Below are 14,402 nucleotides of genomic sequence, written 5' to 3'. Positions count from 1 at the left end.
TCTCTAATAAAATATAATTTTAGAGAACGTCTTCCCTTGGAAAATTAAATGAGGACTTCAGTTCAACAAATGGAGTTGAGATTCGATTCATCCTTCTGAAAATGCCAGTCCAACAGAGAAAGATAGACATCCGTCTGGGTTCCCCCCTGGAACCCAAGAACAGGTTTAGTATGATGTTTTGTATTCAAGAGGGGAATAACCATTTCCCCTAAACACTTCGATGTCAAAGCTTCTACACTCTCATTCCCACCACACTCCATTCCATCCTTCCTGACCACCAAAACCAACCAAACAATATATCCATAACAAGAAAATTCAGAGCTGTGTCTGAAAGCAATCAGAATTACATCAGTTTACAAGTGTTAGGTCTAGGTAATCAGAGTCAGGTGCTTGGGTGCTTTGCCTCTGACAACATGGACGTCAGCCTTAAACCAACAGTGAAAGCTGCGAGATGAGGATATTGTTGTTGTTACTATTATACATCCACATTCTCTCATACACGCCGAACACACACACGCACAAATATAAACACACTCCACTGCCATCGGGGCTCATATCCCACACTCAGAAAATAGCTTGCAGCCTTTTCAGCTGTGACAGCCATCCTGCTCTGTGCTTTCTTTCTTTTTTGAAAGATGACCAGTAAGGGGATCATAACCCTTGACTTGATGCTGTCATCACCACGCTCTCCCAAGTGAGCAAACCGGCCATCCCTATAATAGGGACCCGAACCCGCGGCCTTGGTGTCATCAGCACCACACTCTCCCAAGTGAGCCACGGGCCGGCCCTCTGCACTGTGCTTTCTAACGACGTCGAATTTTCGCCCCACAAAAAAGATCACCTGGTACTTCCCCGACGGAACAGTGAAAAAACGATAATAATTCCAATTAGGCAACATTTTACTCTCTCTGTGGCCAGGACAGAAGCCAAATGGTTCTGCTAGACACTCCAAGACCACGGACAGGAGCGACGAGTGGCCTCGCTCTCCGGGCAGGGTTGGCCCACACCTGTCACCACGAGTGGGTAGAAGTAGGGAGGAAGAAACCCGTAAACGCGAACCTAAACCACCCCTGGTACATCTCAGATCCCACTCACCCCAATCTTCATTCGGCCTGTGGGAGAGTACCGGGCTAAAACGTGACTCCATGGTGCCGGCAGCACTAGCCGGCTTCTCCAAAACACAAGCTCCTCTACCCTGGAACTCGGTGACTAATATCTGGGACGGCGTCGGCAGGCGGACAAAATTCACTGTAACGCCGACAAGACGGTGGCCGAATGAAGACAAACTGTTTCTACCGCACGAGGGACTTGCGCAAGCCAGGAGAATGTCAGCAGCTAGGCTAATTTAAGCACATCTTTGAGTAAATATTTCGCTTTTGGAGTTTCCGGCATTTTCTGTCCCGCTGTTTTAAGGAAAAAACGAAAAACACGCCGCTTCGGTTAAACAAAATTTATTGATAATATTAAAAATGAAAAGTGAAACCCCTTTCTAAACATACGACAATGTAGATGTCTCAGAACAAAATTAGGGACAGAGTAAATTTGGCTTAATTTTTACGAATAATTCTCTATCAGTGTTAAAATTCTCCGTAGTACAACTGAATGAAAGAAAAACACAACTATTTTTCCACATTAGTTAGAACTTCCTCTTACCGGCATAGTATCCGAGGTAAGCGTTACTATGAATCAGACTTCTAGATAGCCTACTTTTGTTTAAACAAATTTAAGCGAAGCAAGTGTGAAAGATAAACTCCCCATGCCCAAACTTACCTCCTGAAGATTAATTTCTAAAGCATAGTACTTAGTACACTACCCTAAAACCTACGAAAACCTAAGTTCCCAATCTTTTGTTACTAAAATTTAAGTTGCGGATTTTATTTAAAAGAAATTCACACACATTGCGAACTCCAACTGAAAATGTGAACTGAGTATGATAAAGTAGTTTCAAGAACGCTACTTAATAGAATTTTTCATTTTTTAAAAATTTCCAGCAGCCAGTGGATATTTATATACTCTACCATAAGAACACATATCCCTCTAGGACCACGTGGAATCTTTCCCATGGTTACTAAACAAACAGCAATGCTTCCCAGAATCCTCCAAACTCCTCGTGTCTGGATATTACTACATATTACATAATACAAAATAGCTCCGCAACCCAAACCAAGAAAAAAAATCGGGAAATACCCTTACAATAAATGTGATTCCTTTTGTCATCGGATAACTATGAAGCTTTCATTGAAGGTGAAATTTATAATACTTTTATTCTCACCTAACTGCAAACTCAAAAATTGACATAAGAACTAGAATCAAATCAATGAATCCTCTGTTCTGTATCCATCATACACCTTTGCCTTTTAAGAAAATGACCACGACTGAACTTCAGCAACTTTTCATTTTTTTAATTTTCAAATTATTTTATTTTTTATTCAAAAAGTGCAGGTAATTATGAAACATTTGTGCACCTATCACCAAGAATTAACATGAATATCTTTCATCATCAAGGTAGTGGGTTCAGATCCTCATACCAGCCAGCCGCCAAAAAAAAAAAAAAAAAAAAAAAATTCACTTTTGTCTCAGGTTTTTTCATAATACAAGAAATTAAACATTACAGATAAACGCTTCTTTTCACCTGCTTCATTTCCTTCTCTCCACGTAAGCAACTTTTATCATGAATTTTATGAGAATCATTGTAGCCCATCTTTATTTTTACTTTTACCGTGTTTAAACGTGTTTATAGATACATTTACTGTCATTATGAATTTTTTAAAATTTACATAAAAGTATCACACTCTATTGTTCTCCAAATCACTTTTCTCATTTGATGTTACTTTTTGAGAATCTATCCATGTTTTAATTGTTATATTGTATTTCCCTGAATACATTTCTATTTTCCTAATGATGGACATTTGGGTTGTTTCAATTGTTTACTGTTACATAAAGTATATATTTATATGGGTCTCCTTGTGCATATATGCAAGAATGTCTTTAACATGTATGGTGGATCACAGAGTAGCGATATGACTACTTGCCATATTATACCAATTTACACCCTTGCCAGCAATGACGAGTTATCTTCGCACCACATTTTCACCAACAGTAGCTATGGTCAGACTTTTACAATTTTTGCCACTGTGAAGAGTGTGACTATAATTTACACTTCCCTGACAATTTAAGAAGTAGTGCATTCTTTCATGTTTATTAAACCTTATTTCCTTTTCTGCGAACTGCCCATTCTTATCATTTATGAAGTTTGCTATTGAGTTTTCTTTCTGTTAATGATGTGTACATCTTTACCTAGCCTATTCTATTCATTTAACTGTTATAATTGTATATGCTGTGAATACCTTCTCACGGGCTGGCATTTGTCTTTGTCCTCTAGGTTTTAATTTCAATATACTCAAATTTATCACTTTGGTTTATGATCTACGTTACTTGCATCGTACTTAGGAAATTCTTCCCTCTCCAGAGGACATTAAGATTTTCTTTTAAATTTTCTTTTCATAGTTTTATAGTTTTGTTTTTTGCATCTTCTTTTTTACTATTTGGTTATTATTGGGGTATAGTAACACTACTGATTTTTGTACAGTAATTTTGTATCCAAAAACCTTGCCAAATTCTGTTATTCTTGTATTTTGTCTGTAAGTTCTTTAGGGTTTTCCATTTAGAAATATTTACATTATGCAAACACTAACATTTTAACATTTACTTAACATTTAATATTAAAAATAAACCTTTAACATGGAAATTTTCAAACAAGCACAAGACGACAGTATAATGAATCCCCTCGTTCCTAGCATCCAGTTTCAACAATTTGCCATTCTTGTTTTATCTATCCTGTCTTCCCATACACTTTTATTTTTCTTTTCACTTTGTTTTTTGCCTGGAGTATTTTAGAGCAAATTCCAGATATCATATTATTTCACCATAAATACTTCAATATGTATCTCTAGGGGACAAAGCCTTTTAAGTTTTTCTTTTTTTTTAAAGTACCATATTATACCCCCCAAAATTAATAATTCCTTAATATCATCTAATACCTGTATCATGTTCAATTTTATCTCAAAAAGGCCTTTCTACAGTTGGTTTAAATCAGGATGCCAACAAGATCCTCACATTGCACTGGATTCATATGGCAGTTCCCTCTCCCTTTCTTCTCCCCATGCCATTTGTTGAATAATCTGAGTCATTTGTCCTGTAGAATTTCCCACTTTGTGATTCTTTTGATTGTACCTTCACGGTGATGCTTGATTTGTTCCTTAAACTGCCAGTTACATCTACAGGATTGGTTGGATAGCTTTTGCTTTCTTTTTTTGTTTTTTAGTTTTGCTTGCTTTTGCAAGAATACTTCATAGGTATTTCCTTGCATCATATTAGGAGGCATATATATATCCCACCTTTAGAGATGTCAAGATCTATCAGTGAATTCAGATTTTTTTCTAAATCTCAACCCTTCTTCCTCCCACCCCCCACCCTCCACCTTTGTTTTTATTGAAATGGCTAGGACCTCCAGTACAATATTGAAGGTAGGGACAAGAGTAGGCATCTTTTAACTTACTCCCAACTTTAATGTGAATGTTTTGAAAGTTTTACTATTAAATGGTATTTTTCTCTGTAGATTTTTCATACACACTGATCAAGTAAGCTTCCTTCGATTCTAGTTACCAGGCTTTTTTTTTTTTTTCCTCCAGTGATAAGTGTTCAGTTATTGAATCCTTTTTCTTGACTCTATTCCTCACTGGCTTTCAACTTAAACCCTGGGAATAGAAATGAAATTTGAAAAAGAACTTTATGTTTAGAGACAATACTACCTTTAGATCTAGGCAAGAGGAGCCCCTGCCTTGGACCCACACTTTAGAGGACTTTGACCTCAGACTCTCTTTTCACAGCATAAGAACTTACGGTGCCAAGGTGATATACCCAGTTAGAACACGTCCCCTTCTAGACATGCTTCTAACACCCAAATAGCCCAAATGGCTGCTTCTAGGGCTTGCAGAGACCTCTGACATACTAAGGGTGAACTAAGCAAAGTGTATACTAGCGGTACAGAACATGTGAGGTGAAGAGTCCATATATATCTACATGTACCAGGCTCCTCATGATGCAGAACAAATCAAGGGGTGGAGAAAGAAGGTAGCCAGTGGGTCAGGGGGCAACTCTCCCTGCACTGCTGTGTTTTGTCATGGAACTATAAAATCAGAGAATTCTAAATTAAAACTGCCTTTCCAGGTCATTATAAAGGTATATTTATCAAGCTGAGAGAATAAGCCATTTTACTTAACAGTTAGGTAGCTTGATTTATAACTTTTAAATGTTAAGGTAAATTGTATGTGGGCCTCAATTTGTACTCTTTCACAGGTCAGAACCCAGCAAATGTTGGTGGAGAGCCTGACTAGTGAATTTACAACTTAGTTAAAATTGCATTTCACTAGCACTATTAGTTTTTACAATTTGATCAGTATTTTCAGTATGACATCTTAAAGGCATGTATCACAACGAACAGTGAATCCAAATGTTAGAATATATAGGTTAAAAGCTCAGAGTTTGGAGTCAGCCAAGTCCTGATACTACTCTAGATTCAACCATTTTTCTAGCAATGTAACTTTAAGGAAATGACTTAATCTAAGCCTCAATTTCACTTGTAAAATGAGAATAGGAAATTTGTCGTGAAATTTAAATTAGACAATACACATTAAGTACTTAGCAGAGTGACTGGCACATGGTGTGTGCTCAATAAATTGCAGCTATTTTAAGGAAAAATGTTGACTACTATTAGCTAGCATTACACTAAGTTCCTTACTTATCACAAAAATCTTCATAATGACTCAGATGTAAATACTATTATCTCCATTTTATATAAAAAAGTAAAGCTAAGGTAAATGTCTTTAAAACAACTCTGTCAGAAAGGCAGAGCATTTATTAATCTCATTTTGTAAAGGAGAAAACTAACCCACAATTTTCAAAAGACCTGCTCACTTTCAAGAAGATGGTGATCAGCAGAAACAGAATTATTAGAGAACACTGACTTCTACTTCAGTACTGTTTTCACTGCACCACACCACCTCTGAAAAAAAGGTTAATACTATTATTTCAACAAATGTGTAAACCCAAATGTCCTAAATTGCTATTCCTAAGTGAAATATTAAAAATAAAGGGCTCTATTTGTTTTTTTTTTAAGAAAGATACAACAGATTTTCTATGTCCGTCCCCACCAAAAGTAAAACATTAAAAGACTGAAAATTTTGCTCAGTATTTCACAAAATTTCAAAATTTATATAAAGAAGCGATAAGTTTCCCCAAATCATTCCTCACTGGCAAATACCAATTATCTTTCAAAAAAGGTATTCTATCAATCCCACCTAGAATATAAGTTGCAAGAAAGCAGGGGCTTTACCTGTTAAATGTGCACATAATACATTGTCAGTAAATATTTACTGAATTAATGACTGTAAATTCAAATAAAATTTGTGTAATTCTCTCTGTGCTACATGTTACATGATGGATAGGCATTAACTTGAGCCATGCGAACTACAGATATTCAACTACTTTTACCTACAAAAGGGGCAATTTCATACAGCTCAAACTGTCTTTAAAAAGCTTTCTAGAGGATAATAGCATGAAGCAAAAAAGTGAACAGATCTTGTGAAAGCTAAGACAGAAATGGGGATTTTTTTCTCATAAGAAAAAATTATTATATGTAAGTTGCCAAAGGCTTCAGGTCCTATGCTGAGATTTTTCTCAAGAATAATCCATAAGACTCCTACATATTTTAAAAATTAAGAGAGGCATTTTAAAAAAGGATCATTATTCACTTTTTTTTGCATTTTAAAATTACTCCCATTTTGATGTTTATTATACACAGACACTCATGTGTAAATATGCAAACTGTCTTAAGAATACGGAGTATATTTCTCTCTATTAGCTAATTCTGATTTCACCTAAATGTTCAAATATCTAATTAGATCCAATTCGAACTATTAATAATGAGTAAAATATATTCTAGTTTGAGTAAATAAATTCTAGTTTCTAGAGATCCAGTTAAAAGCTAATCTGGACATACTACCTTTTCTAATACTCAAACATATTGGGCTAAAAAAGCAACTGATAAATAAGTAATTCCAAATTTGTTTTCTTCATCATTAGAAACACACCTAACATTAATACATTTCTTTGTGTACATTACTTCAAGAGGTATCTCAAACGCACGTATCTAAAACTGTAGATAACTGGGATTCCTGAACAGTAATAGGAAAACCACCATTTAACCAGTGTTTTACTAATGACCTTTCTTTTTTATTTCAAAAAAATACAGACATAATGTAGGCTTACTAATATTCCTTAAAAGAGAGAAAGAGAAATAAATTTCAAAATATGTTCAAACAGATATCTGCTTTACATTTCTGGAAATAAAAGAATTCCTATCTAAACATAACAGTTTCAAATTTTTGTACATAATTTTTGTCCATCCAGGCCTTAAGATCACATAACTAACATTCCAAAAAATGAGAACTTAAAAAATATATATGAAACAAAGAAAGTATCAGGGTTGTAGAAGATTTTAATATTAAATAAAATAAATTTTACATGATTAAAAAGCTTCGACTGCCTTGTATTCTTATACCATGTAATAAGCTAACAAAGCATAGTTTCCATGATACATCAAGTGATTTTATATTCTCACATTTCAAATGAAATGTTGATGGCCTAAAAACCAGACAATCTGCCTTGAATGATAATAAACAACGGTAGCATATTCTATCAGCAAGTTTCTTTTCAATCTATCAAATGGCACAAGTTCATATTTTTCTTGTTTGTGATCCCAAAACTGGCAGCACTTTCATTTCATCCACTCTATTCTTATGTATTTGAAAAGCAGGTGTTATCCATCTACCACACGAGCACTGTTCACCATACCAATTGAAGGAACCCAACTTGGCACTGCATTTTGGGCAAAGAAGCTGAAATAAATCAAACATGTTACTTCATTCATTTTTATATCAAACAAATAATTATCTTTGGTAACACAAGATATAAAAACAGGTAAGACATGGCTCCCACCTTCAAGGAGTTTATAACCTAATCAGCCAGATAAGATGCACTAAAAATTTAGTGTATAGATGGTCTACATTTATTGCATACGAGGCATGTTGTACTCAGGGAATTTAGAAGAGGAACAGATGAATTCTAGCTTGAGGGGAGAAAGGTAATATGAAGCTTGAATCTCAATTAAGGAAGGTTTTATGACTGTGGCATACATATATGGCTTTTAAATCAGTTTGCAATTCAAGATTTCAAACTAAAATCATTCTGGCTAAAGGACTGAAAAGCATATTAGGATTCTTATGTTCTATCACTAATATTGACAGCATATAAGTCAGGTTTCTGGCTATTAAAAAACAAACAAACAGATATTCCAGTAGAAGAGATAAATCCAATAAAGCTTAAACAAGTCAATAGCATTTTCTTCTGATATAGAATCATTTATGTTTAGCTCTTTAATTTGTGCATGGTATAGGGTAGGGATTTTTATTTTTAATTTAGAGCTACAGAAAATCTGGACATAAAACTCAGAAACTTTAAGTGAAAAATCTAACAGATTTGATTATTTAAATATCTTAAATTTTAATATGACAAAAAAAAAATACCACAAATTTGAGATAAGCAACAGACTGGAGAAAATATTTTCAATATACTAGATGAAGCATTAACATCTGGAATATATAAATAACTCCTACAAATCAATAAGAAAAATACAAAACTCATAGAAAAATTGGCCAAGGATGTGAAAACAATTTACAGAAAAAGAAACTATAAATGGCTAGGAAATAAATAAAGATGATGGTCTTCAGTAATAGTCATGAAAATTCAAATTAAATATTTTAGGGTTAACATTTTTCACCCTGCAGACTGATTGATTGACAAAACTTTACCAGTTTTATAGTATCTACCATACCAAGGGTATGGGGAAATGGGTACACGCATTCACTGTTAGTAAAAAGCAAATTTGTATGGACGTTTTAAATGTCAGCTGGAATATTACTAATATTTAAAATGTACAGTCTTTAAAACAGGCATTCCACTTCTAGGTATATATTCTATAGAAAAATTCAAATATGTATACAAAAAAGTATGCACAAATGTAATTTAGAATTTTTCACAAAAATGTCTTTATCACGTGCATGTCTGTGTGTTGTGTCTTCCGGTTAAATAAAAGCAGCAAGCCAAAAGCACAAGCCACAAAAAAGAAAAATAGATAAATTGGATTTCATCAAAATTAAAAACTCTAAGTGCTACAAATAATACCATTAAGAATGGGAAGCAATTGCTAATGGGTACATTATTTTGGGGATGACAAGAATGGTGAGGTTGCAGAAAAGTCTGTGAATATACTAAAATCCATTGTACACTTTAAATGGGTGAATTGTATGGTATGTGAATTATACCTTAATAGAGCTGTTTTTAAGAAAGCAGCAGCATCTGAAAACATGGTTTTGAAAATAAGGTACCACTTTCTGGGCAAGACAGGCACTAAGTAATGTAAACTAAGTTTCCTCATGTACGAGGGTTCTTCAAAAAACCCATAGAATAATTCATACTGTATTTAAATTCCACTTTTCCACAAAGTTTTTGAACTATCCTTGTATGAAATGCAAATAAATCTGTTCTATCAATTTTATAAAACTATTGCATTCTTCACGAGGTAATATAATGAAAAGGTTTCATAAAATATCCATTATATAAACTTTTATACAAATCATACAAACTTGTAAAGACATTATTAACATTATAAGAATACTTCAGATTAATACCAAATAAACCTAAAGGAGAAATGTGACCATCACGGGATGTTCATAAGAGCTGCATTATTTAACAGGGAATGAAAAAAAAATCTCACACAGCAAACATACTAAATAAAAAGATCAGGAAAAAACAGGAAGAGAGAGATACATGACATAGCCAACAGAGAAAAAGAAAAAGAAATTTTAAACATAATTTAAAAATCTTTGATTTACTCTACTTTTTACAAAACTCAAACTAGCTTAAAAATAAACAATGTTAGTCTTATATTTGAAAAAATATAAACAATAGCCTAAAAAGGAATTTATTTAACTTAGACCAGCGGCTCTCAACCTAAAGTGCTTCACTATTGTGGATCAGCTTGTTTTTAAAAAATACTTTATTTTTGATAGTCTTATCTATACTAGAAAGATATAATCTTCAGAAAGAAATGAGTTACTCTTTTGTCTCGGCCACCAGCATGCCATCCAGACTGGGGAAGACCTGGAAACTGTGGGGCCATGTGAGCCATGGCCACGGCCACATCTGCAAGCACCAGAAGCACTTGGGAGGCTGGGGTAATGCTGGTGACATGCATCACCACAGGATCAGTTTTGACAACTAGCACCCAGGTTACTTTGGGAAAGCTGGGATGAGGCATTACTACTTAAAGAGGAACCAGAGCTTTTGCCCAACTATAAACTTTAATAAACTGTGGACCTTGGTCAGTGAGCAGACATGGGGAAATGCTGCCAAAAACAAGACTGGAGTGGTTCCCATCACTGACATGGTGCAACTGAACTACTACAAAGTTCTGTGGAAGGGAAAGCTCCCAAAAGTGCCTGTCATTATGAAGGCCAAATTCTTCAGATTAGAGCTGAGGAGAAGATTAAGGGTGTGGGCAAAGGCCAGCCCGTGGCTCACTCGGTAGAGTGCGGTGCTGATAAGGGTGTGGGCAAGGACATGGAGGGAATTTTATTAAATGCTAACAAATGCTTTTCAAAAAAAAAAAAAGGAAATAAAGAAAGGAGTTAAGATGGAATAAAACACTAGTTAAAATATGGTTTAAAGGGCAAAAAGAAACAAAATATAGGTGACACAATGAAACTGCAGAAGATAAAATGTGTTCTCACCTGGCCGTCCATCACTCCCAACAAAGTGGATTCCATCCACTGTACAGGTTCAATGAAATAAGATGTACATTGAGCCTGACTCCCTGTGGTAAGCATGAAAGGTGTTGTCATTCTCTTATGGGCAAAGGCTATAGGCCCACTTCCTTCCTTATGATCCAAAATACTAGAACTTCGAAATAAGGATCGCCTGCAAGCCCAAACAAACAAAACCATTAATGACTTCCAAAAGAACAAAAAAATAAATAAAATGTGCAGTTATTCCTCAGAGGACAAAATATAACATTGATTATACCACTTAAATTTTCAGTAAACCCTACAGTCTGGTGACTTTTAAGAATTTATATTCCCTATGTTTAGTGTGGAGAGAATAAAAAAATAATTTTTTAAAAAGAATTTATATTCTTTTTGAAAGCAGATTTAAATTAGAAATTTCTGTATTATTCAATTAAACAAATTATTCCTACAGAGATAAAAGAAAATAAAATTGTAAGTACTTCTCAGCTACTGAGACAAGATAAAATCTACAGAGGATACAAAATATTTTACCTGCACTTCCTACATTTGTAGAGAACTTCATCTTTCAATCCCTGTGAAATGGTGGTTGGGTCAACAGCAAAGAGTTCTTGAGGTAAATTCTGCAATTCTATATGATATAATTAATACGTATCCATTTGTTAAAATCAACGCTGCATTGTCAAATATAATGTAGTTAATGTCAAATTGAGGCAACATGTGCTAAACTCAGAAATTTAAAACAAAACAAAACGAAACAAAAACAAACTCCAGTGTTGAGAAACCAGGATGAGGTTTAACTAGGATTAAGCCCTTGCTTCTGGGCACACACTGCCAGAGTTCAGATCCTAGCCCAGCAATTTACAAACCATGTGACTTTAAATAAATTATTTCTGGCTAAACCACAGACTCAAGAGGAAACAATAGTACCTGCCTCACAAGATTGCTGGTAAAGTGAGATAATGCCTTCAGTGTCAGAGAAAGATATCTAAAAAGAGTCCAATATGTACAAGCAATTATTATTACTTACCTGGATACTTCTCTGTAACCTTTTGTAAACGATATTGCTTATAAATTGCACTAGAGGTATCCACTTCATATCCCATTGCCTGGTATAATTTCAGTTGCCACTCAAACCCCTCATTCATCCTGTAATGACAAAGAAATATGTAGTTTATTTTTCTTTAAATAAAACCAAATCACAAAAGCAGAATTATTACTACAATAAAGAACTCACTTAGCCTCTGGTTTGATAGCCTGGACGTTTTCATAGGCTTGTTCAAAAGTAAGTTGGTCAGTCTTCATCAAAAAAGCAGTCACTATAGCAACACTTCGACTGACTCCTGCATGACTGAAAAAGAGACCTTCAAAATAAAATAGCAAATAGCAACAATTAAAACAAAACAAAACAAAACCCAGCTTCCTATTAATGGCAAAGTTCAGATTTACTTCATTTCTATTCCTACTCAAATCCACTGCCTCTGAAATACTACTAATGCACAAAAGAATTATTTCTTTTGAATTCCGAACCATATGAATGTATTACCTACTCAAAAATAATTACGCTAATTTAAAAAAATTTTGTAATGGCTTTGGAACAAATCCAAACTCCTTTGCTCTTCATATTCAGGGTCCTGGAAATCTGGTTCCAGACTTATTTGGATTTTATCACTACCTTCTGTCCTTAATGTAAATATTTTGAACAAGCACTGGAACACAGTACATGCTCAATAAATTAAAACTATTGTTATCACACTCCAATCCACCCAAACAGGACTACTTAAGGATTCCCAAATACTCACCAAGATTTTCTTTTTGCCTTTACTGTAACCTATCCCATCTCTCCCCTAGGCAACGGCCAGGGATCCTTTAGATCCTGACCAATTTTCCCCTTCATCGACCATCCCCTTCCCATCCCAAAGAAGAACATTTAAAATAATCTGCTCTTCATTCTAAAATTTGAATAACTTTAACATTTGTTAATCTCTTTTAGTATACCCCTCACATTCCATACAATCATCGGGATGCACGTCTGACTTCTACAGAGATGTAAAATAAACTCTTTAGGGTGTCGAGACTATCATATCTGATGACACCCCCCCCCCCCACTCGCTTGCTGTAGAATGAACCAACCAAAACAGGATGAAATTATGCACGCCATCGGGGCACGCCTCCAGCCCCCTCCTCTCTCTCGGACAGACACCTCCTAAGGGAGGGAGTAGGAGGAGGTTCTCCTGCTATGACCACCTTCTTGTCCTCTCCTGGGGTCCACGGAGGAAAGGGATGCGGGGCAGACTGGAAGCGAGGCGGGGCACTTAGCTGCGTCGACCTGGCCACTCACCAGTGCACCAACACCGCACGGCCCTCGGTGCAGGTCTGGCCGATGAAGGCCACGCACCGGTCCAGATGGCTGAGCAGATCGGTCTCGGGTTTGTCCAGCGCTGGCACGAAGAGGCTCCGGAGACCCTCGACCCCAGCCCCTGCCTTGAAGCCGGGCTCTTCCGAGTCCACCGTCAGCACAGCCGTGATGCCTGCTTCCCTCAGCTGGTCCGGCTCCGCGACAGCCGCGACTCCACCTAGGTATAGCCCCGGCCGCACTTCCAGCATCTGCCAGGCGGAGTTAGCCCCGCTGGAGCTCGGGCCTTGAGCCTCCAACATGGCGGCGCCCAGAGGCCTGGATGCTGCTGGCCCTACCATCGAGTGGGTGACCGGCTAGAATATCCTTCCCCCGGGACCCGCCGGCCTCAGCGGCTCAGCAGCTCCCTCGGAGGACCACGTCGACCGCAGGAATGTGCTGTTACGGCACCTGAGGTGGAGCTAAGTCCCATTCAGTGCGGCCTTTTCATCCCGCCCCCCGGCACCCCGCCTCCACAACTTGGTGACAGAGAATAAACCTCCCCAAATACAAGGTTTCTCAGGCTTTTAGTGTCGAGACTTTCAGGAAAGGGGAAACAGATCAGCTGAACTCAGATTTGAAATGATGGTCCCACCAACTGAATCAGCGTCATCATTGCATGCATTTGAAGTAAAACATTTTTTAATGCTTATAAAGCCATTTTGTATTTCTCCTCTTAACAATTGTTTCCTTTTTTTTTTTTTTGCTCAATTTTTAAAATTTATTTTTTTGTTGATGTTTAATGTTCTGTATATTTTGAAGATATTAACCCCATGCTTTTGTATCTCAAGACATGGCCGTATGTTACTACAGCTGTCTGGCTATAGAAACATCAAGGAAAACCTAGTTCATGGTACTCCTGGATGCCAGGGTCTGCTTTTCTCTTTCTCAAATGTAACTTTATAATTTTCAAAGAGTTTCCTTGAGGACCCAGGGCAGAGACACTTGAGCCTCACCCAAGTCAAATGGAGGAAGGAGCAGATGCTTCTGACTGGGAACATAGCCCCTTGAAGTGGGCAGCCTGTCGGAATAGAAGAAGAGCGGTATGTCCCCATACCTCCAGCACAGGCTGTGAACTCCTTGAG

General features: G+C 36.5%; 2 protein-coding genes and 1 pseudogene across 3 annotated transcripts in view; 1 reads left to right on the top strand and 2 right to left on the bottom strand.

The window, feature by feature from the left end:
* ATF6 (activating transcription factor 6) overlaps positions 1-1,197 on the bottom strand; it is a 192,650-nt gene extending 191,453 nt beyond the window's left edge. For both annotated transcript variants that reach the window (XM_063104250.1, XM_063104252.1), the window contains exon 1: positions 1,096-1,197. In XM_063104250.1, the coding sequence (XP_062960320.1) occupies positions 1,096-1,147 (52 nt within the window). In that variant the 5' untranslated portion in view covers positions 1,148-1,197. The remainder of the gene's footprint in view (positions 1-1,095) is intronic.
* A 6,195-nt stretch (positions 1,198-7,392) lies between these two features.
* Positions 7,393-13,593, bottom strand: DUSP12 (dual specificity phosphatase 12). Its single transcript, XM_063106253.1, has 6 exons — positions 13,264-13,593; positions 12,160-12,273; positions 11,953-12,071; positions 11,457-11,553; positions 10,911-11,097; positions 7,393-7,958 (listed from the first exon to the last, which is right to left on the bottom strand). The coding sequence occupies exons 1-6, from the start codon at positions 13,578-13,580 to the stop codon at positions 7,797-7,799; spliced, it is 996 nt and encodes a 331-aa protein (XP_062962323.1). The 5' UTR covers positions 13,581-13,593; the 3' UTR covers positions 7,393-7,796.
* Positions 10,259-10,822, top strand: LOC134383284 (large ribosomal subunit protein uL15-like; annotated as a pseudogene).
* Positions 13,594-14,402: the final 809 nt, after the last annotated feature.

This window comes from Cynocephalus volans, chromosome 8 (assembly GCF_027409185.1).
Source record: "Cynocephalus volans isolate mCynVol1 chromosome 8, mCynVol1.pri, whole genome shotgun sequence".
Lineage (NCBI taxonomy): Eukaryota > Metazoa > Chordata > Mammalia > Dermoptera > Cynocephalidae > Cynocephalus > Cynocephalus volans.
The sequence above is the reverse complement of the archived record's forward strand: the minus strand, read 5'-3'. Positions and strand labels throughout refer to the sequence as shown.